The sequence below is a fragment of the Saccopteryx bilineata genome, chromosome 1 (genome assembly GCF_036850765.1).
Source record: "Saccopteryx bilineata isolate mSacBil1 chromosome 1, mSacBil1_pri_phased_curated, whole genome shotgun sequence".
NCBI lineage: Eukaryota > Metazoa > Chordata > Mammalia > Chiroptera > Emballonuridae > Saccopteryx > Saccopteryx bilineata.
In genome coordinates, this window is record NC_089490.1 from 342,772,275 (window position 1) to 342,797,559 (window position 25,285).

The following is a 25,285-nucleotide window of genomic DNA, read 5'->3' on the forward strand; positions in this document are numbered from 1 at the left end:
GCCTCAAGTGCTAAGAAGAGTTTAGTTCCTGAGCAGCGCCCCAGATGGCCAGAGCATCATCCCCTAGTGAGTTTGCAGGATGGATCCCAGTAGTGGTGCATGTAGAAGTCTGTCTCTCAGCCTCCCCTCCTCTCACTGAATAAAAAAATCTAAATGTTTATTAGTACCAGCCTTAACACAAAGGGCCCAGTGTAGTTCCTCTCAACTTTGCCAACTGGTATACAAGCCAAAAAAAGAAAATTAGGAAATGAATTTAGATGCATCTCAATAAGGCCAAATTTAATTTAAGTTTTGTAAGTTGTTACTGTGAACATGATGTAATGTCAGAACTAGAAGAGCTTACCTGGTGCAAAGCTTTCCAGAATGTTCTTCAGAGCCCTGGAGGTTGTCAAGAGTTGCCTCAGAGTCCCTGGGTCCTGTGTTATCCTCCTCTAAAGCAAGTATGCTTTGATCTATTTCATGTGTTAGGCTTTATATAAGTTTTTGTTTGACTTAAGAATTCAAAGTTCAACCTGAGCAGGCGGTGGCGCAGTGGATGGAGCGTTGGACTGGGATGCGGAGGACCCAGGTTCAAAACCCTAGGTTGCCAGCTTGAGTGCAGGCTCACCAGCTTAAGCACCAGAATAACTCATCTAAATCAGACCTGCCTCAGCCTGACCAGGCGGTGGCGCAGTGGATAGAGCATCGGACTGGGATGCAGAGGACCCAGGCTCGAGACCCCGAGGTCGCCAGCTTGAGCGTGGGCTCATCTGGTTTGAGCAGGGGCCTACCAGCTTGAACCCAAGGTCGCTGGGTCCAACAAGGGGTTACTCGGTCTGCTGAAGGCCCATGGTCAAGGCACATATGAGAAGGCAATCAATGAACAACTAAGGTGTTGCAATGCGCAATGAAAAACTAATGATTGATGCTTCTCATCGTTCTCCGTTCCTGTCTGTCTGTCCCTGTCTATCTCTCTCTCTGACTCACTCTCTGTCTCTGTAAAAAATACATAAATAAATAAATAAATAAATAAATAAATAAAATCAGACCTTCCTCTCCTTTTTTCTTCAGGAAAGAAAAACCTCTTTAAAAAAAAAAACAACGCCCTGGCCGGTTGGCTCAGTGGTAGAGTGTCGGCCTGGTGTACAGGAGTCCCGGGTTCGATTCCCAACCAGGGCACACAGGAGAAGCTCCCATCTGCTTCTCCACCCCTCCCCCTCTCCTTCCTCTCTGTCTCTCTCTTCCCCTCCCGCAGCCAAGGCTCCATTGGAGCAAAAGATGGCCCGGGTGCTGAGGATGGCTCTGTGGCCTCCGCCTCAGGCACTAGAATGGCTCCGGTTGCAACATAGCAACACCCCAGATGGGCAGAACATGGACTCCTGGTGGGCATGCCGGGTGGATCGCAGTCGAGCACATACAGGAGTCTGTCTGTCCACCTCCCCGCTTCTCACTTCAGAAAAATACAAAAAAATAAGGCCCTGACCGGTTGGCTCAGTGGTAGAGCATCAGCCTGGCGTGCAGGAGTCCCGGGTTCGATTCCCAGACAGGGCACACAGGAGAAGCGCCCATCTGCTTCTCTACCCCTCCCCCTCTCCTTTCTCTCTGTCTCTCTCTTCCCCTCCCGCAGCCAAGGCTCCATTGGAGCAAAAGATGGCCCTGGTGCTGAGGATGGCTCTGTGGCCTCTGCCTCAGGCACTAGAATGGCTCTGGTTGCAACAGAGCGACACCCCAGATGGGCAGAGCATCGCCCCCTGGTGGGCATGCCGGGTAGATCCTGGTCGGGTGCATGCGGGAGTCTGTCTGACTGCCTCCCCATTTCCAACTTCGGAAAAATGAAAAAAAAAAACAAAAAAAAATAAAATAAACATACTCTCAAAGGAAAAAAGAAAAAGATTTTATTTATTCATTTTAGAGTAGGAGGGAGAGAGAGGAGAGGGAGGAGCAAGAAGCATCAACTCCCATATGTGCCTTTATTGGGCAAGCCCAGGGTTTCAAACCGGCAACCTCAGCGTTCCAGGTCAACACTTTATCCACTGTACCACCACAAGTCAGGCAGAAAAACCTCTTTTTAATTGGATGGAAACTTTCTACCTCCTTGGCCTGGGGCCTCTGGAAGTCTTCTGTGAATTTGTATTCCCTTTCACCTCTTGGAAGCTGACTTACTCTTTTATCCCTTTGTTACTGACCTCAGCATATTATCACTGGCTTGAACCCAAAGGTCGCTGGCTTAAAGGCCAAGATCGCTGGCTTGAGTCCAAGGTCACTGTATTGAGCAAGCGGTCACTCGCTCTGCTGTAGCCCCTCCCCCCCCCAGTCAAGGCACATATGAGAAAGCAATCGATGAACAACTAAGGAGCCGTAATGAAGAATTGATTATTCTCATCTCTCTCCCTTCCTGCCTGTCTGTCCCTGCCTATCCCTCTCTGTCTGTGTCTCTATCACACACACACACACACACACACACACACACACACACACACACAAAAGAGTTCCAAGTTCAAAGAATCCTTAAAGCAGTTCAACCCCTTCTATTACCAAGAGTGAAATGGCTCCAGAGACTGAGGAATAGCTTGTTGGTACCAGCACAAAAAGGACTCAGACTTCAGCCTGCAGCTTAGGACTCTCCCGAGCAATATATATACTTTGTAGTCATAATATAAGTTGCAGAGAGGTGGGCAGTTTTCAATAACAAATTGCTAGGTTTCAGCAATTACCAAATAAAGTGTTGTTTCAAAATTGTGAAATATGGAATTAAGCAAAGTCTGCCCTGACCAATTGGCTCAGTGGATAGAGCATCAGCCTGGCATGTGGATGTCCTGGGTTCAATCCCCAGTCAGGGCACACATGAGAAGCGACCATCTGCTTCTCTTCCCCTCCCTCTTCTTCTCTCTCTTCCCTTCTCGCAGTCTGTAGTTCAACTTAAGCGTCAGCCCCAGTCGCTGAGGATGCTCAGCAGATCCAAGCATGAATCTCAGGCACTAAGGATAGTTCTGTTGATTTGAGCATCGGCCCCAGACAGGGGTGGGTTGCTAAATGGATCCAGATCTGGGCGCATGCGGGAGTCTTTCTTTTCTTTCTTTCTTTCTTTCTCTTTCTTTCTTTTTTTTTTTTTGACAGAGAGAGATAGGGACAGAAAGACAGGAAGGGAAAGAGATGAGAAGCATCAGTTCTTTGTTGCATCTCCTTCATTGTTCAGTGATTGTCTTCTCATATGTGCCTTGACCTGGAGGCTCTAGCCTAGCCAGTGACTCCTTGCTCAAGCCAGGGGCCTTAGGCTCAAGCCAGCAACCATGGGGTCATGTCTATGATCCCATGCTCAAGCTGGCAACCCCACCCTCAATCTGGTGAACTCATGCTCAAGCTGGGGACCTCAAGGCCTTGAACCTGGGTCCTCAGCATCCCAGGCTGTTGCTCTATCTACTGTGCAACTGCCTGTTAAGCCTTCAGTTTCTTTTTTTAAATAGTTATAGATTGGACCCAGAAGAATGTAGGGGAGAAGGATGTATAAGCATTATTTAAATATTTAAGTGTTTGACTAATAGGTTATCTAGCATTCAAAATTTACATAATCCTACTGTGGAAGATTTTTGTGTGTGTGGTTTGCATTCGTTTGATATAATTTTCAAAGAAACATTCTGGTTAAAAAAATTTTTTTACTTTTTTAGATTTTATTTATTCATTTTTATTAGAGAGAGAGAGGGAGAGATAGAAAGAGAACAGGGGGAGGAGCAGGAAGCATCAACTCCCATATGTGCCTTGACCAAGCAAGCCCAGGGTTTTGAACCGGCGACCTCAGCATTCCAGGTCGACGCTTTACCCACTGCGCCACCACAGGTCAGGCATGGTTAAAAAATTTTTGTGTGGTATGTGCAAAATGTACTGTTTCCATAGGACGGATTCCCAGACATGCAATTACTGGGTCTAAAAGTGTAAGCATTTGAAACATTTGCTGAGTTCCAGGAAAGTATTCCAGTACACGTTCCTTTGGAAAGTCCTAACTTGAAATAGCGTAGATCGGGGAGTGCTTTTTGTAGGAATCCATGGGAGTCCGAAAGACCAGAGTAACAGGCTTTATTGAAAGGAAGAAAGGAACCCGGGCACTTCTGGGGGGGGGGGCACCGGTTACAGACTAGGGGCGAATTATAGTGTTTGGGAGAGCCTGAGGGGATACTGAGGCAAAAGTCCTGGTGTGTCCGGAATGCTCCTCCTTGGGGGGCTTCGAGCATGTGGGTGTTGAATCAAAAGTCCTGGTATTTCCGGAGCCCTTTCTTGGGGCAGCTTGTCAGCTTTTTGGAATTTCTCTGTCTCAGGGGCGATAGTCCAGTAAGGGTGAGGTCTGACAGAAGCGGAACATCAAGATAAGCAGTTTGGAATACACATATCTATCACTTTTTATAGGCACGAAGGGTCCATCCTTTATTTCATCACTCTTAACTGATATTTAGTCCTTTAATTTTTTTTTATTTTTTTTTTGGTATTTTTCTGAAGCTAGAAACGGGGAGAGACAGTCAGACAGACTCCCGCATGCGCCAGACCGGGATCCACCTGGCACGCCCACCAGGGGCGATGCTCTGCCCACCAGGGGGCGATGCTCTGCCCCTCCGGGCCGTCGCTCTGCCGCGACCAGAGCCACTCTAGCGCCTGGGGCAGAGGCCAAGGAGCCATCCCCAGCGCCCTGGCCATCTCTGCTCCAATGGAGCGTCGCTGCGGGAGGGGAAGAGAGAGACAGAGAGGAAGGAGAGGGGGAGGGGTGGAGAAGCAGATGGGCGCTTCTCCTGTGTGCCCTGGCCGGGAATCGAACCCGGGACTTCTGCACGCCAGGCCGACGCTCTACCACGGAGCCAAACGGCCAGGGCTAGTCCTTTCACTTTGATTGATACATATACTTTTGCCTTAACCTCTGGGTTAATATTTGTCTAGATAAAATGTTGATCCTAAAAAAAAGAAAAAGAAAAAAATGTTGATCCTACTAATGAATAGACACAAAAAGAAGACATTTTCGCTCAATATCAGGGAGGCATTTTTAAAGAGAGAATTGTTAGACGCTCCCCAATATTGTATAAAATATTGGTGAGCAGAGACTGGACAGTTACTTGAGATCACATTATAGATTCCTTCATTCATTCTTCAAACGTTTAGAAAACACCTCTTACCTCAGCCACGTTCAAGGACCTGAAAACCTAGAGGTGAAAATTTTAGAGTGCTGCTGCCGGATTGAATTTCAAGAGAGTTTAACTAAATGATCCAGTCCTGGTTTCTCTGAATTCTTTGCTAATGGCTGGACCTTAATTTTAGGCGTTAGGGGGTGTGCTGGTGCGAACCAACGACTGGAAACCCAGAATATGAAAACAGCTTTTATGAAAATCACTTAATTACATTCTTAAAACTATCCATCAAGTTCGCTTGTCGGTGTTGGATGCAAAGATTAATTCTTGCTGAAGGGCAATTCTGGGGCGGGAGAGGGAGAGACACTTCTGGGTGGGGGATGTTAGGTGAAAAACAGCAATGTATTCTAATCGTCTCCCAATTTTGGCACGTTTCGCGTATTCCTCGACCCGGTGGTACCAAGATCCCGATATCCTAGCAGCTGACTTAGCGCTAGCAGGCGAGCTAGCAGGTGGGTCATTTAGTAGCCCGGAACCTCCGGAACACGTTCGTGCAGAGTGCGTCGGGGGAAACGTTTGAGCACCGCACCGTTCCGCGCAGTGCCCTTCAGCCCGGTGCTTGGAGGAGAGACCTCCATAGTACATGGGCATTGGTAGCTGTTGTGGCGGTCTTCTTTGTAGTTGGCGATCCGAGGCTAGGCCTCAAGTAAGATCGGCATCACCATGATGAGCGGACGGCCGGGCCGAGTGCCCTTGCAGTTCCTGCCGGATGAGGCCCGGAGCCTGCCCCCGCCCAAGCTGACTGACCCGCGGCTCGCCTACATCGGCTTCCTGGGCTATTGCTCGGGGCTGCTTGATAACGCGATCCGGCAAAGGCCGGTGATGTTGACCGGTGAGGGCTGCGCGGCTGGGGTCCGGTGGGAGGAGAGAGGGTCGCAGGGCTGGGGCTGGCCCCACCACAGACTGCCAGAAGTGCCTTCGCTTGAACCGGCCCTTCGACCTAGCTAGCAGACCCCGCTTCGCCTTCCTGGGGCACCCGGGTCCCTGAGCGCTTCAGAAATCGGCAGGGCCATAGTGTCATTTGGCTCTTTAGGAAACTGAGTTACACTGAAACCCGTGACCCCGCAGTGAGTCTGCGAAGGACCGGGCCATGAATGGACTGCCTGCGCCTCTTTCAGTTCGCGGTGTGGGGTATTCACTCCATGCCATGTACTGTTGCTGCTCCATACATTGTAGCATTTGAACCTCAAAACACCTTATGGGGAGATACCCACAATGAGAAAACAGAGCCTTAGAGAGGTTAAAGCAGTTTGCCCAAGATCATATGGCTCTTAAGTAGCAGAGCCTGTTTTTAACCTCAGAGTCTATATATATTTGAAAACAGTGCCCTCAGACTTCATGTACATACTACTGATAACCCGGGGTCTTGTTAAAGTGTGCATTCTTATTCATTAGGGTCTGGTGAGAGGCCGGATGTTGACAAACTACCAGACACTGCCGATACTGCTAGTATGGAGACCCCACTTTGAGTAGCCGGCTCTAAACCACTGAGCTGTATTTTCTGGTAGCATGTCAGTGGCCTCCTGTCAGAGCTGATAGTAGCTGACAGTAGCTGTGCTTAGGGCTGTGGACCTACAAAGGGAAAAGTGGAGGGAAACTGATTTTTTTTTTTTAATTTCTTTTTTTGTTGTTGTTTTTTTAGAGAGGAGAGGGAGAGAGAGAGAGGAGAGACAGAGAGAGAGAAGGGGGGGAGGAGCTGGAAGCATCAACTCCCATATGTGCCTTGACCAGGCAAGCCCAGGGTTTCGAACCGGCGACCTCAGCATTTCCAGGTCGACGCTTTATCCCACTGCGCCACCATAGGTCAGGCGAAACTGAAAGATTTTGAACTTAACTTTGACTTGCCAGGCAGACACTGGGAGATAGCCTTCCACGCCTGTGGAGCTAGTGGAAATAAATAAAGGCAAGGGCCTCTGGATAGGGAGTAGAGTAGTTTGATGATTGAGTGAGTGTGCAGGGTAGAGCAATAAGGCTACAAAGGATCGTGGCAATTCTCCAGGCAGAGAAAAAGCTTTTTACTGTTAGATTGCTGGTGGGCTTGGCAGAGAAGCAATGATCAGACCTGTATCTTAAAAGTTCATCTTTGCCCTGGCTGGTTGGCTCAGCAGTAGAATGTTGGCCCTGGATGTGGAAGTCCGGGTTCGATTACCAGTCAGGGCACACAGGAGAAGAAACCATCTGCTTCTCCACCCCCCCACCCTCGCCCTCTCTTCTCCTCCCACAGCCCTGGTTTGATTGGGGCAAGTTGGCCCCAGGTGCTAAAAATGGTTCCATGCCCTTGCCTCAAGCACTAAAATAGCTCAGTTGCCTAGCAATGGAACAACAGCCCCAGATGGGCAGAGCATCCCCTGGGTAGGGGGCTTGCCAGGTGGATCCCGGTTGGGTATATGTGGGAGTCTGTCGCTCTGCATCCCCCATTCACACTTAAGAAAATATTTTTAAAAAATAAACAAGCCGGCCCTGGCCGGTTGGCTCAGTGGTAGAGCATTGGCCTGGCGTGCAGGAGCCCCGGGTTCGATTCCTGGCCAGGGCACACAGGAGAAGTGCCCATCTGCTTCACCCCTCCCCCTCTCCTTCCCTCTGTCTCTCTCTTCCCTTCCCGCAGCCAGGGCTCCATTGGAGCAAAGTTGGCCCGGGCGTTGAGGATGGCTCTGTGGCCTCTGCCTCAGGCGCTAGAATGGCTCTGGTTGCTACAGAGCAACGCCCCCTGGTGGGCATGCCGGGTGGATCCTGGTCGGGCGCATGCGGGAGTCTGTCTGACTGCCTCCTCGTTTCCAACTTCAGAAATATACAAAATAAATAAATAAATAATAAACAAGCCAATAAAAAACAAAAAAATAAACAAGCCACACCAGGCAGTGATGGCAGTGGGTGGAGCATTGGCCTAGGACACTTGAGGACCAGGTTTGAAATCTCGAAGTCACCAGCTTGAGTGTGAGATCCTAGATATGACCCCATGGCTGCTGGCTTGAACAAGGGGTCACTGGCTCAGCTGGAGCTCCCTGGTCAAAGGACATATGAGAAAGCAATCAATGAATAACTAAGATGCCACAACTATGAGTTGATGCTTCTCATCTCTCCCCCTTCCCATCTGTCTTCTGTTTCTCTCTCTCTCTCTCTCTCACTCTCGCTTAAAAAAAAAAAGACATATTTGTAGTGTAACCTGCTGTTTTAGTAACTGCTAAATATGCAAATATAATCAGTATATGAAGACCAACCAAATTGCTTTTAGACCATTTGCAGAGGACTTTACCTCAGCTCATCATATTCTGAACAGGTCCTAGAATACAAATTAGTTTAGATATTGTTTACTTAAGGAAGTAGAAAAAAATATTGTTTTCTATTCTCAATCTAGCATTTAGGATTTGGCATTTATCTACCTTTTTCCATGAAGAAATTTATAAAATCTTATTTTAAAAATCTCGGGTTCTATAGTGTTTATAGACTTAATGTTGCTTTTCATAATCTCCACATTGCTTTAAGAAGATATCTTAGGATCAAGGCTGTTTGTTTAGCCTATATATCAATAAAAGCCTTTTTTAAACAAATTTGTAAGAAATAATAAATTATATATATGAAATGTAAGAATATAATCTTTAATGCACACTGCCTGACTAATTTTTCCTTTCTTTGGGATTTGTTTGAATTTCAGGTTTGCATCGCCAGCTTCTATATGTTACTTCCTTTGTTTTTGTTGGATATTATCTTTTAAAACGTCAAGACTATATGTATTCTCTGAGGGACCATGATATGTTTGCATACATGAAAGCACATCCAGAGGATTTTCCTGATAAAGGTATTTCAAATTAATTGTAAAAAACCTCTTTCTCATTCTGCATCATTTTCCCTGGTTAATTTTTCCATGCATATGGCTTCAGGTACCTTTTCTAGTCTGTTGACGCCCACTTCATTGTCTGTAGACTAGAATTGTCTGAATGCATATATCCAGTCTCTAAGTACCTCAGACAACAAATAGACCCTGAAGTCCCCTCCACCTGCCCTGGCCTCTTGTTCTGTGTCCTGCTTCAGGGATGGCACCACTGTCCACCTGGGTACTCCAGCCAGAAGCCCAGGAAGCATCTTCAGATCTTTTCTTTTACTTTTGATTAGTCATCAAATCTTACTGTTCTACTTCCTGTTTCGTTTGTGTGTTTGTCTGTTTTTTAAGTGAGAGGAGGGGAGACAGTGAGACAGACTCCCGCATGTGCCCCAACTGCGATCCACCGGTCGCCTGAGGCTGACTCGATTGGACCTCCCAATTTATTCTCAGTACCCTGGACTAGTGCTCGAACCAATCGAGCCACTGGCTGTGAGAGGGGAAGAGAGAGAAGGGGGAGAGGGAGGGGAAGAGAAGCAGATGGTCGCTCCTCATGTGTGCCCTGACGGGGATCAAATGCAGGACCATTCACATGCTGGGCCAATGCTCTATCCACTGAGCAAACCGGCCAGGGTCCCTGTTTCTTAACTGTTTCTCTCTTCCACTGCTACTACCTGGTTCAGGCCCTGAAATCTTGCTTGGATTGCTGCACTTGCCTCCAACTCACCTCTGTTTTGGATCTCACTGAAGTTCACATCCCAGGTCAATTGCCTGGTGGAAACACTTTGTCTATACTTTTTGTGTGTGTGTGTGTGACAGAGCAAGACACAGAGAGGGACAGATAGGAACAGACAGATAGGAAGGGAGAGAGATGAGAAGCATCAGTTCTTCATTATGGCTCCTTAGTCTCCTTGGTTGCTCATTGATTGCTTTCTTATATGTGCCTTGACCGGGGGGCTACAGCAGAGTAAGTGACCCCTTGCTTAAGCCAGTGACCCCATGCTCAAGCTGATGAGCCCACACTCAAACTGGATGAACCTGCACTCAAGCCTGTGACCTTGGGGTTTCAAACCTGGGTTTTCTGCATCCCAGTCCAACGCTCTATCCACTGTGCCACCGCCTGGTCAGGCTGCCCATATCTTTCATCCACCTTATTACATATACATAGCTGTGTCCCTCATTAGACTGTAGCTTCATCTTTGTTTCCCCAGCCTCCAGCACACAGCCTACACATCACATAGCAGACACTTAATAAATAATAGCTGACCTGAACAACCAGAACCCTGTCTCATTACCCATAACTCGTCTCCTCATGACATGCAGTGTCCTGAACCTGCCCTATATCACTTTGTACATGTTTTACCTTCTTTTTCATCCTCCTCTTGCCCCATTGCCCCTTGTCCATCTTGCAAATTCCTGCTCAAGCTTCATCATCTCAGTGAAGCTGTTACCTGGTTATAGGCTGCTATTTCTTCAGCACACTCGACTCATCTCTGTTCAACTGTAATCATGATATAACTGCCTTCTTGTTTTTATTTTACACACACACAATACATATGTGTACATACATGAAAGAAGGAAGAAAAAAAGGGAGGAAATTTTTGAACTTGTAAATATATTTTTCTAAATGTGTAATATTAAGCATTGAAATTTTATTAGACTGAATATATGTTTATATACAGTGTGTCTGTAAAGTCATGGTGCACTTTTGACCGGTCACAGGAAAGCAACAAAAGACTATAGGAGCCTGACCTGTGGTGGCGCAGTGGATAAAGCTTCGACCTGGAAATGCTGAGGTCACCGGTTCGAAACCCTGGGCTTGCCTGGTCAAGGCACATATGGGAGTTGATGCGTCCAGTTCCTTCCCACCTTCTCTCTCTGTCTCTCCTCTCTTTCTCCCTCTCTGTCTCTCTCTCCTCTCTAAAATTAAAAAAAAAACAACAAAAAAACGATAGGAGGCCCTGGCCAGTTGGCTCAGCGGTAGAGTCGGCCTGGCATGTAGGAGTCCCGGGTTCGATTCCCGGCCAGGGCACACAGGAGAGGCGCCCATTTGTTTCTCCACCCCTCCCCCTCTCCTTCCTCTCTGTCTCTCTCTTCCCCTCCCGCAGCCAAGGCTCCATTGGAGCAAAGATGGCCCGGATGCTGGGGATGGCTCTGTGGCCTCTGCCTCAGGTGCTAGAATGGCTCTGGACGCAACAGAGCGACGCCCCAGAGGGGCAGAACATCGCCCCCTGGTGGGCATGCCAGGTGGATCCCGGTCGGGCGCATGCAGGAGTCTGTCTGACTGCCTCCCTGTTTCCAGCTTTGGAAAAATGAAAGAAAAAAAAAAAAGACGATAGGAATGTGAAATCTGCCCCAAATAAAAGGAAAACTTTCCCAGTTTCATACCTATTCAGTGCAGTTCGATGTGGGCTCATGCAGATTTTTTAGGGCTCCTTAGGTAGCTATCCCATATAGCCTCTACAGATTGTCACTGACTGATGGCCTCCCAGAATGGGGTTTCTCCACCAAACTTCCGATTTCCTTCAACTGCTTATCCCACCGAGTAATGTTATTCCTATGTGGTGGCACTTCGTTATAAACACGCCGATATTCACGTTGCACTTTGGTCACGGATTCTAATTTAGTGAGCCACAGAATACACTGAACTTTCCTCTGTACCGTCCACATCTCGACTGGCATGGCCGTGGGCTGCTCCGCTGTATACATGATATTATGTCATCATCTGCACATGCGCACATGCTGCCACATCATCCTACAGAAACTGGGAGGGTTTTCCTTTTATTTGGTGCAGATTTCACATTTCTATCGTCTTTTGTTGCTTTCCTGTGACCGGTCAAAAGTGCACCATGACTTTATGGACACACTGTATATAGTATATATAGTACATATATATTATATATATTACATATATATAATATATCTGTTTTCAATCATTTGTCCATGTATTCCATAAGTACAATTATCTGAAAATATTGTCAATGTGTGCCATTATATGAAGAAGACCAAATAGCAAGCAACTTTCTTGTCCTCTGGGAAGATGGGGAGTTAGACTTTTGATGACACTATAGACTATTGGCTTGGAATTTGTTGAATAGAGAGAAAAAATAGTTTCTTTTTTCTAATATTTTGACTGGAAACCCAAAGTCCCGTCTTACCCATACTTGTAAGTATCCTGTTATACATGTGTTCAATTTATCTTTTTATTTACGGCCCCACATTCTGACCCTTAAGCTCATCCTCATCCTTGTCGGAATAAGTTGTCTTTAAAAAGTAATAATATATGGCCCTGGCCAGTTGGCTCAGTGGTAGAGCGTCAGCCTGGCATGCAGGAGTCCCGGGTTCAATTCCCAGCCAGGGCACACAGGAGAAGCACCCATCTGCTTCTCCACCCCTCCCCCTCTCCTTCCTCTCTGTCTCTCTCTTCCCCTCCCGCAGCCAAGGCTTCATTTGAGCAAAGATAGCCCGGGTGTTGAGGATGGCTCTGTGGCCTCTGCCTCAGGCACTAGAATGGCCGTGATTGCGGCAGAGCGATGCCCCAGAGGGGCAGAGCATCCCCCCCTGGTGGACGTGCCGGGTAGATCCTGGTCAGGCGCATGTGGGAGTCTGTCTGCCTTCCCTTTTCCAACTTCAGAAAAATTTAAAAAAATAAAAAAAAAATAAAAAAGTAATAATATATATAAGAGTACTTGAATATGTGCCACTTCTCTTCAAATAAAAGTATTAAAGATATAAAAATACTCTGAAAGAGACCCCCTAATTGTGTTCAGGTTTTGATTGTTTTAAAATAAAATTAGGCCCTGGCCAGTTGGTTCAGTGGATAGAGCATCAGCCTGTTGTGTGGAAATCCCAGGTTCGATTCCCAGTCAGGGCACACAGGAGAAATGACCATTTGCTTCTCCTCCCCTTTTTTTCCTCCCCTCCTTCTCCTCCTCCTTCTCCTTCTCCTTCTCTCCCTTTTTTCTTTCTGCAGCCAGTGGCTCTATTGGTTTGAGTGTTGGCCTCAGATGCTGAAGATTGCTAGATTGATTTGATTTGAGCATCAGCCCCAGATGGGAGTTGTCAGGTGGATCCTGGTCAGGCAGCATGTGGAATCTGTTTCTCGATCTCCCTTCCTTTCACTTAAAAAAATTAATTTTAAAATGAGCTTTAAGCCTGACCCGTGATGGCTCAGTGAATAGGGCATCAACCTGGGACACTGAGGACCCCGATTCAAAACCCCAAGGTCACTGACTTGAGCATGGGATTATCCAGCTTGAGTGCATGTTTACCAGCTTGAGCAGGGGTCCCCAAACTACGGCCCACAGGCCGCATGAGGCCCCCTGAGGCCATTTATCCAGCCCCCGCCACACTTCCGGAAGGGGCACCTCTTTCATTGGTGGTCAGTGAGAGGAGCATAGTTCCCATTGAAATACTGGTCAGTTTGTTGATTTAAATTTACTTGTTCTTTATTTTAAATATTGTATTTGTTCCCGTTTTGTTTTTTTACTTTAAAATAAGATATGTGCAGTGTGCATAGGGATTTGTTCATAGTTTTTTTTATAGTCCATCCCTCCAACGGTCTGAGGGACAGTGAACTGGCCCCTTTGTAAAAAGTTTGGGGACCCCTGAGCTTGAGCATAGGATCATAGATAGGACCCCATGATCGCTGGCTTGAGCCCAAGGTTGCTGGCTTGAGCAAGGGGTCACTGGCTCAGCTTGAATTCTCTGGTCAAGGAACATATGAGAAGCAATCAAGGAACAACTAAAGTGACACAACTATGAGTTGATGCTTCTCATCTCTCTCCCTCTCTCAAAAGAAAGAAGAAATTTTATTAAACTGAATGATGATGTCTAAGGTCCTATTTAGCTCTAAAATTACTCTATTTAATATTCCCATTGCCTTTAGTCACATATATAATGTTTATGGTAGATCAGAAAGATACAGTGGTTTTTGTTTTGTTTTGTTTTTGTATTTTTTCTGAAGTTGGAAACGGGGAGGCAGTCAGACTCCCGCATGTGCCCTACTGGGATCCATCCGGCATGCCCAGCAGGGGGCGATGCTCTGCCCATCTGGGGCGTTGCTCTGTTGCAACCAGAGCCATTCTAGTGCCTGAGGCAGAGGCCACAGAGCCATCCTCAGCGCCCGGGCCAACTTTGCTCCAGTGGAGCCTTGGCTGCGGGAGGGGAAGAGACAGACAGAGAGGAAGGAGAGGGGGAGGGGTGGAGAAGCAGATGGGTGCTTATCCTGTGTGCCCTAGCCAGGAATCGAACCCGGGACTCCTGCACGCCAAGCCGACGCTGTACCACTGAGCCAACTGGCCAGGGCTGTTTTGTTTTTTTTTAACCAATGAAGAGCTCAGAGACTTGTAGAAAGCCATAAATAGTGATTGTATCAGGGATGGGGAATACTCAGAACTGCTGGATACTTAGAGCTGGAAAGAATCTTGGGAATATTGATTTTAAGTGTGAGATCCACTGGCAGCACTGTCCTCAGTCCCAGACCTCTGGCTCTTGGTCGCCATGCTTCCACTAGCTCCACCTGTCAGCAGACCATGTCTAGCCTCATGGGCTCATTCTGTCTGAGCGGCAGATTACTGGCCAGTGTGCCAAGAGCCTCATGCACAGAAGACGCAGACAGGGAGAGCTTGACCACTTCAGCTCTGGGCCCCTCCTAGGTGACCTGTGCTCCTCCTTGTCCATTCCTTCCTTCACCCCATCAGCTCCCCCCCCCATGGCAGCACTTTGTCCCTCCAGGCAGCCATCCGGATGTCTCCAAAGAGTCTTTCAGCGTATTCACAGTGAAGCAAGATGTCTCAGTGATCACCAAGCCATGATTGGGGGGGGGAGGAAATTTTAGGGGGTTTTGTCAATAAGAATATTAAGTTTTAATTTTATTATTTAGGAAATACAATTTAAAGCATAATTTAAATATAAATCTTTTGTGATCTTTCCTTTTATAGATAAGAAAACTTATGCAGAAATTCTCGAAGAATTCCATCCAGTGCGTTAAAGTCTCCAAAATCGTTGCTTCGATTTCAATGATAACAGTTATTTCTGAATTTTGTGGAACATGTATGTTAATACCTTATGATTAAAATGGTAATCATGAACACTCTGACTCCTTTTTGTCATAAGAAAAACGGTTCATTACAGAATGGTTAGTTCCCATTTACTCAATTTTAAGAAGACGTCGAACAGATTTTAAAGTGGAGTTTAGTTCTAGTTCAGTGTTGGCAAACCTTAGCCCGTGCGCCAGCTGTGGTCCACTGCCAGTGCAGTTCTTTCAGAACACAGCCGGGCTCGTTTGTTTCCATTTGTTTCCGTGCTGCAACAGTAGAGTCCTGTGGTTCTGACAGGCTGTGTGAGCTGCAAAGCCTAAGACATTTAATATGTGGCCCTGTACAGAAAAGGTTTGCCTGCCCTCATTCTACTGCAAAGCAAACCAAAGCAAGCCAGATTATGGAGTGCTTGTAAATCACATAGAATGATTCTGACTTGATCTTCTAGGTAGTAGAAAATCACTAAAGGGTTTTGTTTTATTTTATTTTATTTTATTTTATTTTATTTTATTTTATTTTATTTTATTTTATTTTATTTTACAGAGACAGAGTCAGAGAGAGGGATAGACAGGGACAGACAGGAACGAAGAGAGATGAGAAGCATAATCATTAGTTTTTTGTTGCGCATTGCAACACCTTAGTTGTTCATTGATTGCTTTCTCATATGTGCCTTGACCGCAGGCCTTCAGCAGACCGAGTAACCCCTTGCTCGAGCCAGTGACCTTGGGTCTAAGCTGGTGAGCCTTGCTTAAACCAGATGAGCCCGCGCTCAAGCTGGTGACCTCAGGGTCTCGAACCTGGGTCCTCCACATCCCAGTCCAACGCTCTATCCACTGTGCCACCGCCTGGTCAGGCAGGTTTTAAATGGGAATGACATGGTCAGGTTTGTATTTCTGAGCTCTCTGAACAATATAGCAGATGATTTAGCAGCAGGAGACTCAAGACCAGGAGAACAGAAGACTGATAGTGCAAAGGGAGGTCTTTGCCCTTCAATGGATCATCCTGGAGAAAGGGGGCTCGGTGCTAACACTATCTACGTCAGAGCCTGGTGCAATTAGCAGTAAAAGATCTCACCTAACTGGAATGAGGTGTCTTTATTGCTTATCAAATCCAAATGCTTGTCCATAAACTTTTTGTTTTCAAGCTCAAATTTTATAATCAGATTAGATTTTGGAGATTAACGAAATTGTTTACATGTGATTTCAAATTAGGTGGCAGTATGAATATAAACATGGTTACTGGGCAGAATTAGATAAGTTCCGTCTCTGTTCTCGAGTCCCACTTGTTAAATATGAAATCATGTCTGAGAACGTACTTTAGAAGTTAATAAAGATATGTACAACCACCAGGGATTATTTTTCTGTTGCTACTGCACTCAGTATGTTTATAGTGCTTGGCAGGTACAAGAGTGAACCACTCGTCCCCCAGGACTGCTGCCTCTTAGTTCTGCAGTGGGAAAAACAAGGCCTAGAGCAAATATTGAATACAAGGTGGGGGGAGATGAGCCGATAATAATAGCACTTACATACCAGGTGCTTATGAATTTTTAAAAGCTATTTTATTGATTTTACAGAGGGTTGAGGGAGTGAGAAGTATCAACTCATAGTTACTTCACCTGTTCATTGCTTGCTGGCTGTATGCACTTTGACCAGGCAAGCCCAGCGTTTCAAACTGGCGACCTCTGTTCCAGGTCAACACCCTGTCCACTGTGCCACCACAGGTCAGAATGCCAGGTGCTTTTGATTCTATCTTGTTTAATTTCTAGAATAACCTTTATAGGTAGCCAATACTATCTCCATTTTATAGATGAAATTTAGGTTTCAACCACTTAAATAATTTACCCAAGATCACATAGTGAATGACTACCAAGAATCAGATGCTAAAACCTATGCCTACCGTACCACATTGGTTGGGTATGTCTAGTCCCTCATGAACTACTGACCACTATCCCAAACTGGGAGGAGGAGTGAGAGGAGTTGTGAACAGCAGCAAGTATCCTGAAGGTGACCCAATGACAAGTCTACGAATTGGTGCTCAAAGGGAGGTAGAGAAGCATCACAGAAGACGATGTCGCCTCACTTCCAGCTGTCGGTCTAGCCTTTCTGGTATCGTCAGGGCTAGTGGACTGTTCCATATTCTCATCACAGAGTCTGCCTTCTATCACATAAAGGGATCTGTGGAGTGCAGAAATGTTAAAAAACCAAGTCAGTATAAACCCACACCACTAAGGTACTCTCATATTCCTACTGAAATAGGAAAAAGAATGAAAAGGCTCAATGGTGCTGCTGTAGGAGTCTGGCAGTGTCAGCGCTGTAAAAAGAATCAGGTTATAGCTCAATAACTTCTACCTTCACCTCTACATTTTACTAGCAGGGAAACTGCAATGCAGAAACAGGGTCACACACAGGTCAGTGGCAGAGCCAGAAGAAGAGCCAGGTTTTTTAACTTCTGCTATACCATGAAAATCTTGTCTGCAAGCAGTTTGGTCGAGGAGTAAATGTTCTATTCACTTAGCCATCCCCAATTCCCACCTCCAGCCCAGGCTGCAGAATTCTAAGGTGCTAAGGAAATTCACTAGTGTAGAGGAAAGGAATTAGATGCCAGTTAGGCCAGGGTTCATTTGCATCTCAGCTCTGCCATTTGCTGAGTAACCTTGGACTCATTTTACTTTTCAGGCCTCCAGTTTTTTTGTGTCTGTAAAAGGGGATGATAGCAGCCCTGGCTGATTGGCTCAGTGGTAGAGCATTGGCCTGGTGTGTGGATGTCCCGGGTTTGATTCCTGATCAGGGCACACAGGAAAAGTGACCATCTGCTTCTTCACCTCTCCCCCTCTTGCTTCTCTCTCTCTCTCTCTCTCTCTCTCTCTCTCTCTCCTCCTGCAGCCATGGCTCGATTGGAGCAAGTTGGCCCTGAGCACTGAGGATGGCTCCATGGCCTCAGCCTCAGGTGTTAAAAATAGCTTGGTTGCCAAGCAACAGAGCAATGACTCCAGATAGGCAGAGCATCGCCCAGTAGGTGGCTTGCCTGGTGGATCCCTGTCAGGGTGCATGAGGGACTCTGTCTCTTTGCCTCCCCACTTCTCACTTAAGAAAAAAAATAGAGAATGATAGCCCTGGCTGGTTGGCTAAGTAGTAGCGCATCAGCCTGACATGTGGATGTCCCAGGTTTGGTTCCTGGTCAGGGCACATAGGAGAAGTGACCATCTGCTTCTCCCCCACTTCTTTTTCTCTCTCTCTTTCTCTCCCTTCCCCTCCCTCAGCCATGGCTCAATCGGCTCAAGCTCATTGACCCTGGGTGTTGAGGATGGCTGTGTGAAGCTTCTACTTCAGTTGCTAAAAATAGCTCTGTTGGGAGCATGGTCCCAGATGGGCAGAGCATCAGCCCAGACAGGAGTTGTCAGGTGAATCCCGAATGGGGCGCATGCAGGTGTCGATCTCCCCTCCTCTCACTTGAAAAAGAAGAAAAAAAGGGAGGGATGATAATTCCATTAGATAGTTGATATGCAAGTGGTTTTCAGCTATGAAACTATTTAAATGCCTGTTATTATTTTTGCTACTACTGTACTGTTATTATTCAGAGAAGAAACAAACCCAGAGAAGTGTGGCTAAACCAAGGCTTCAGGACCTGGCCGGTTGGCTCAGCGGTAGAGCGTCGGCCTGGCGTGCAGGAGTCCCGGGTTTGATTCCCGGCCAGGGCACACAGGAGAGGCGCCCATTTGCTTCTCCACCCCTCCCCCTCTCCTTCCTCTCTGTCTCTCTCTTCCCCTCCTGCAGTGAGGCTCCATTGGAGCAAAGATGGCCCGGGCGCTGGGGATGGCTCTGTGGCCTCTGCCTCAGGTGCTAGAATGGCTCTGGACGCAACAGAGCGACGCCCCAGAGGGGCAAAGCATCGCCCCCTGGTGGGCATGCCGGGTGGATCCCGGTCAGGCACATGCGGGAGTCTGTCTGACTGCCTCCCTGTTTCCAGCTTCGGAAAAAAATAAATAAATAAACCAAGGCTTCAGAGCTCATTAGTAGTAGAACCAGAACTTGCCCCTGGAGCTATTGACCCAACTCAATTATATTCAAGAACCTCTGACAGGCAACCCAGGTAGCCTTGAGGGGAGGGTGAAATAAGGCTGAAATTTGGCTTTGGGCTTGAGGCAGCAGAAGGAAAAATGGCTAAAGATATAATAACTCAGTGGAGTTCTCCATAGGCTGTGTGTTCAGGTCCCTGTTTAATCCCCTCATTACTGAGTGTCCTTCAAGCAGATTATGAAGCTAATTAATATGGCCAAGATGGGGAGTGATGAAAAGAACACCCAGCTCAAAGTTGGGGCCAGTCTTGCTTTGTGGCTTCAATCTCCTGCCTTGTAAAATGGGCATGAAGTCCTGCTCCACATACCTACATCGGTGGTTTTGTTCACGGACATGGACAAGGTTTATCAATGAAGAAGCCAGTAGGTAGGAGCAGGGCTGGCAGGTGGGACAAGATCAAAGCTGGCAGCTAGTGTGGCCAAATTTCTCCCAATCTGAACCTAGGAGTGACCCACGCACAACTGTCCCGGGTCCACTTCCCATCACCTACTCGGTGCCACTCCCTGCTTGTCTCGCTTGCTGCCACTCACACCTCACAACCCCAGCCCTCCTTTGTACAGACGTATGGGCTCAGGCTTCAGCCCGTTCATGTCCTCACAGCAGGGCTTCCCAGCAGGCATGCTCCACACTGGTGCGCCAGGACCAATCAGAGTCCTGTAGCTTTCCACTCGGCTGGATGCAACCTGGGCTGGCCAGAGTACCCCTGCCAGCTGCAGGAATAAGCCTCACCTATGGACCAGCATGGGGCGTAGAATTTTTCATCTTCTGTGACTTGAAAAAATGTTAGGAAGCAATGCCATACACATACATAGAATTCACAGTTTACCTGAATAAATACCCATACTTACTGACAAATGCATATATGCATAAACACATATGTATGTTCATAAAGTAAGCACTCACAGTCCACTTTTCCCTCTAGCTCCATAACGGTCATGGCTGTTACCAATTCTGGGTCAGAAGGAGAGTCAGGGAGGCCTGGCCTGCGCCTTCCTGGGTTGTGGTCCCAGAACCCTATGAGCGAGGGTGGCTCTGTCTGAGATTTGGGTTCTTCCTTTCGTACTGGGTTGCACCACTGCTCCCCCTGCTCCCCTGGGAAACCCCTCAGTGGACTCTGACACCCACTAGCATGGCTACCATTACCTTCCTTGAGTCTGAGGCCTACATGTCCCGTTATCTCCTTGTATATCCGTGTCACCTCCTCGGCTTTCAAGGTGAGGTGGGTGAGGATGTGATGAAGGCCGGACAAGTGCAGATGGAACTGGGCTTCTAGGTTCAGCTGCCCCAAGACCTCTTCCTCTCCCTCTTCAGTTTCTGCAGCTTCATTCTCAGCCTTATTAGCTTTAGCACCTGCCATCTTGACCTGCCACTCCTCCCGGGGCAGCAGCCCGTGGTCCACATCCACACAGATGGCCTTGAGCATGGTGAAGTAGTTGTAGAGATCGGGAGCTCCAGCCTGGGCCTGGTGCCCATGCTCACTCAGTTGCACGTCCCGCAGCAGGCTGGGGAGCAGCACCTCCTGCTCCATGTTGTGCACCACGGCGGAGTACCTGTCCATGGCGGCCAGCAGGCAGTTCCTGGGGTAGCGCTTGGCTAGCACCTGCATGGTTGCTTCCTCCGGCACAGAGTCTGGCACACTACCCCAGCACTGTTTCCACGCTGTTATTTGTCAGGTCTGGACCCAAAGGCAGTTAGGCTATATAGGTGATCTGTCTGCTCAGGGACAGACCTGCTAGCCGTCTTGCCCGTCATTTCAGCACTCCTGACAGCCTGCGTCAGAGCCTGGCTCCTCCTCCAGCAGCTCACAGGGCCAGTTACTGAGAAACTTTTCCCTTTTGGCAACCCCTGCACTTCACCCCAGGGCAATAATGAACTCTTTAAGGTCACCTGAAACTAAACTGTCTCTGGCTGCCTAATTAGAGAAGCCTCCTAATGAGCAGCTCATTCTCCAGCTGTGACATGAACGAGGAGGATCATGAAAAGAAACTGCTTGGTGGAGGGCAAAGAACAGGGAAGTAGGATCCAGCAGCCCAGTCCTGCAGCTTCCTAGTGTTTTTTTGGTTTTTCCTTATTCAGCACACTTATTCAGTACCTACTTTACATCCATTTCTGCACTAAGCTCATTCATAAGCTATCTCGTTTAATCTTCACCACAACCGTACAATGAATATTTAATCTTCCTGTTTAACAATAAGAAAACTGGGGTGTGGATAGCTAAGGAACCTGCTCATGGTCTGACTGGAGCTGGGATTCCAGCCCAGGACGACCTCTCTCCCGCCTCCAGTCAGTGCTTAGAGACCCATGAGTGAGGTCGAATGAGTTACACAAATTCACTGGGTCCATATCTTTATTTGTAAATTTGGGATATTGTTGTGAGGATTGAATAAGACAAAGCTAAAAAAAATGCTTTATAAGCCACAAAGCACAGTCCCCAGATGTATTATCTGTGCCAATTCTAGAGTCATGCTGGAGTCCCTCCCAACTAACCTATAGTTGCACAAGTTACAATGCTTCCTCTGTACCATTGGCCTAGTCCTTTAGCCAAAGTCTTGGAAGGTAATAATCCTTTCCACAGCCACATTATCATAATTGACAAACTGCATCTGTTACATTTATTTATGATATGACTAGGAAAATGAGGCCCAGAGGGACGCTCAAAGTTGCACAGCAAGTTAGTGTCAGAGTCAAGTGGCAAACAAGACCATCTGAGTTCTGGTTCAGCCACCTGCTCACAACGGAGTCTCTGTCAGGTACCGTCTGCCCAGCATGGGAGGAGAGAAGAGGGCACAGGGAGGGAAACTTGTCTCACTTAAGCAACTCTTTCCCACCCCCAGCCCCTGGCAGGAACCCCCTCTGCATCCATCCCCAGGCTTGACAGTCACCCACTCCCCCACTTCTTTCCATTACTATGGCCAGAGCGCTGAGAAAGTTCATCTTTACATTGAACTGAAAATTCTATCTCCCTTCAGCTCCTCCCCATGAAGTTATAATATTCAGCCTATCCCCAAATCACTGGTCTTACCTATGATCATATTAGTACAATAGAGTAGTGTGAAAAACCTTTTCTCAGCCTCTAACTCACTCAATGCCCACAACGTGAGGCACTAGTATCCCCCTTTTCAGGTGAGGAAACAGAGACTCAGAAAGGAGGAGCTAACTGGCCCGAGGTCTCAGACACTGTGCAGGCCTCAGAGGAAAGCAGCAGTTGTCCACCTCTCCAAGTGTCCTCTGTGGTTGTGAGCTGGCTGTGTACTTAGCTGCAGGCGAGCTGTGGTCAACCTGCACTGGACAGTTGGCCTTGCTTCTTTAGAACATAGAGTGCAGCCAAGTCCTGCTGTGAAGGACAAAACTTCTATTTTAACCCTTCTGCACGGCAGATTATGGAGTGAGAGAGGCCAGCTCTTCCTGCCTCTGGCTGTGTAGCCCTGGGCTAGTCACTGCTTCTCTCGGGGCCTCACTTCTCCTATGTTCTACTGATGGTCAGAGCAAACACTGCTGGACGGCTTACTGTTCTAAGCAAAGTGCTTAGAACAGAACTCAGTCCTCCCAACAATCACATGCAATAGGTGTTTTCCGTTTTCAGAGGAGGAAATTGAGGCCTAAGAAGGTAAATTGGCCTAACAACACGCTATTAGTTTAAGGCAAGGAGGAGTTGGCATCGGTAGTAACTCCTACCCACGGATTGTTGTGAGATTTAGAGATGGTATGTGTGAAATATCTGGTATATTGCAAGACCTCGATAAATATGCACTGCCTCTTGTCTCTTGTTTCATACTCTATGCTCCTCAATTCTTCATCCTAGGACTCACTACACACATTTTGGTTCATTTTCTATCTGTCCTGGGCCCAGAACTGCAACTGCTCAGTAGATACTGGCTAAATGATGACCATTAGATTCACTTCTTGATACAATAGGGTGTAGGTTCACCTTGAAAAACAGGGCCCCCGGCTTGGTAGGAAGCAACGGTGAGGCCTGTGGGTGGCAGGTGGAGCAGCCTACGCGGTGCAGCCACGCTCGGCCACCAGGAGCTGCGCAACACCGCGTGACCGCCTCACGGCCCGACTCTGGAGTGAGGCCCTTTTCTGGACTGAATCCTCAGGGAACGAGAGTGTGCCATTCTCCTGTCCTGACAGTCTTCATTCTACAGGGTGCTTTGCCCGTTCTTACTGCAAACAAAAGTGTTAAGACACATTAGTCCAATATTACGTCCACCGGTGAGCAAGGTGAAGAACTTGCATGATTGTTTACTGAACTGTACATGGAAAGAGCAAGTTTTCTAAATTAATAGATTAAGTGAAAGAATTTTACTTTAACAGATTATTTAAGCCTGACCTTTGGTGACATAGTGAATAAAGCATCAACCTGGAACGCTGAGGTTGCTGGTTCAAAACCCTGGGCTTGCCTGGTCAAGGCACATATGGGAGTTGATGCTTCCTGCTCCTCCCGCCTTCTCTCTCTCTCTCCTCTCTAAAATGAATAAACAAAATCTTTTAAAAAACCAAAAGATTACTTAAGTAAACATTTAATTATTTCACTTCTAGCCCTAAAGCATTTATTTTGTTTGTTTTTTTGCTTTTGACCTTTCCGGGGCGTCCCTTGTATTTGAATGCGCAGGATGGCTGAGAAGTGGGTATAGCTGAAGACCATGAGGGTGGACATTGTGGTTTGGGTTTGGGGTGGCTTATGAGCAGGTTCCCTGAGTGCCAATGTCCACGCTATAAAGTAAGGGGTTTGGAGATCTCTGAAGGGAGGGCCCTTCCAGCGCTGGTTGGTAACTGCTTCTGATCCATGTGCACGTCCCTAAGAGCATTATTACCCTGCCTTAGTTCTCGTGTTTTTAACCCAACTCCAGCGTCACCAGCTGAGAACTGGGAAACATGATGATGTCCCAGTTCTATGCACAGGCCTGGCAGAGTTGACTCTGGCACGATGGATAGGTCAGGGGTGCTCCACCAGTGGCCGCCTCCTTCCTCTTTTACCCAGTGGCCTGGAGCCACCTGGGGCCTCTGTGGGCCACCCCACCTCATCTATTCAACAAGGGGGCTGCTCAGACTTCAGGGAACTCCACCTGAGCACTTGGCCGCTGCACCCCACTGTGTCATTCTGCCTCTGTGTTTGCATACTAAAGCCAGTCTGTTCCCAGACTTGCTGCTGGACCTGGCCCAGAAGGACTGAGTGTGTAAACCGACGAGTTACTGAAAAAGGGAGAGCATGAACAAACTGATAATTGAGGAGTAAGTGAGTTGTGTGAGTGAATGAGTACAGATCGATGAGGAGCCCTGGGGAGGAGCAGGAGCAGGATCCACATGGCCAGGGTCATCCAGTCAGCAGCCTACAGACAGAGACTGGCCCCCAGGTCTACCTGGCAGATGGAAGGTTCCAGAAAAAAAACTGTTGCTAAATCAGCAGCTGTCAGCCACCTCTGATTAGAAGACAGAGAACAGGGATCTAAAGGATAGATAGTCTGGGTGGGGAGAGGAGGAGGAAGGCAGGAAAGAAGGGATGGAGGGTCAGTCTTCTCAGACGGGGTGCTATGCAGCAGGACCAAATGGACTCAGGTGTCCCCTGCTCTCCAGACGCCCCGTCCCAGGGTTGGGAGGTTATCTGGTCCAACTAGGCACTGCAGGTGGGGGGTCCTGGCAATGGAAGGGAGGGAATTAGCAGAAGCTGGAGCAGACCTCAGTGGTCATTCAGTTTCCTCAGTCTTCTTTCCTGCCCTCAGGTGGGGGAAACTGAGGCTGAATGAGGCATGTTACTGGAATGGCCTCCAAAGAGCTGCCTGTGGCCTCGTGCTCAGGGTTTCTGCGTGGCCCAAGTTGGGCAAACTGAACTGAGTCCAGCTGGCCTGGGATCAAGGCTCTCAAGGGCCAGGCCTGGAACACCATCTGAATGCGGTGCAAGGGGTAGGAGGATCAAGTGCTGCCCCAGAGCTGCCCAAACCCATGTAACCCTGGCTGGGCTGGATGGAACCCAGGCAGCTACAGAAGGCACTCAGACAAAAGTTGCACAAGTTTTCTAGTTTTAAAAGTGAATTTTACATACAGACATCGTTTGATATTTATGGACCTCAGGCTGTTTTTCCTCCCACTGTCACTCTAGTCCTGACCCAGTGGGGAATACATGGACTCAAGTGGTCAGAAGCTGCTCTACCCCCTCTCCCCAGTCACTGAGCCCCTGCTCTGTGCCCTAACCCCTGCTGGGCGACA

The 25,285-nt window shown here is 47.7% G+C and overlaps 2 protein-coding genes across 2 annotated transcripts; one reads left to right on the top strand and one right to left on the bottom strand.

Annotated features, from left to right (window-relative positions):
- The first annotated feature begins 5,672 nt into the window (after positions 1-5,672).
- NDUFC2 (NADH:ubiquinone oxidoreductase subunit C2) lies at positions 5,673-15,053 on the top strand. The gene is made up of 3 exons (XM_066253711.1): positions 5,673-5,976; positions 8,797-8,940; positions 14,904-15,053. Exons 1-3 carry the CDS (start codon positions 5,808-5,810, stop codon positions 14,951-14,953), a joined length of 363 nt encoding a protein of 120 aa, XP_066109808.1. The 5' UTR covers positions 5,673-5,807; the 3' UTR covers positions 14,954-15,053.
- Positions 15,054-17,038: 1,985 nt separating this feature from the next.
- On the bottom strand, positions 17,039-20,839 carry THRSP (thyroid hormone responsive). The gene is made up of 2 exons (XM_066253713.1): positions 20,222-20,839; positions 17,039-17,176 (listed from the first exon to the last, which is right to left on the bottom strand). The coding sequence occupies exons 1-2, from the start codon at positions 20,682-20,684 to the stop codon at positions 17,163-17,165; spliced, it is 477 nt and encodes a 158-aa protein (XP_066109810.1). The 5' UTR covers positions 20,685-20,839; the 3' UTR covers positions 17,039-17,162.
- Positions 20,840-25,285: the final 4,446 nt, after the last annotated feature.

What these genes read in the sequence shown, in the direction of transcription:
- NDUFC2 (XM_066253711.1), top strand. Translation starts at nt 5,808, where the DNA reads ATGATGAGCGGACGGCCGGGCCGAGTGCCCTTGCAGTTCCTGCCGGAT. An exon ending in AAGGCCGGTGATGTTGACCG is followed by an intron (nt 5,977 to 8,796) that starts GTGAGGGCTGCG and finishes TTTGAATTTCAG; the next exon opens with GTTTGCATCGCCAGCTTCTA. An exon ending in AGAGGATTTTCCTGATAAAG is followed by an intron (nt 8,941 to 14,903) that starts GTATTTCAAATT and finishes TTCCTTTTATAG; the next exon opens with ATAAGAAAACTTATGCAGAA.
- THRSP (XM_066253713.1), bottom strand. Translation starts at nt 20,684, where the DNA reads ATGCAGGTGCTAGCCAAGCGCTACCCCAGGAACTGCCTGCTGGCCGCC.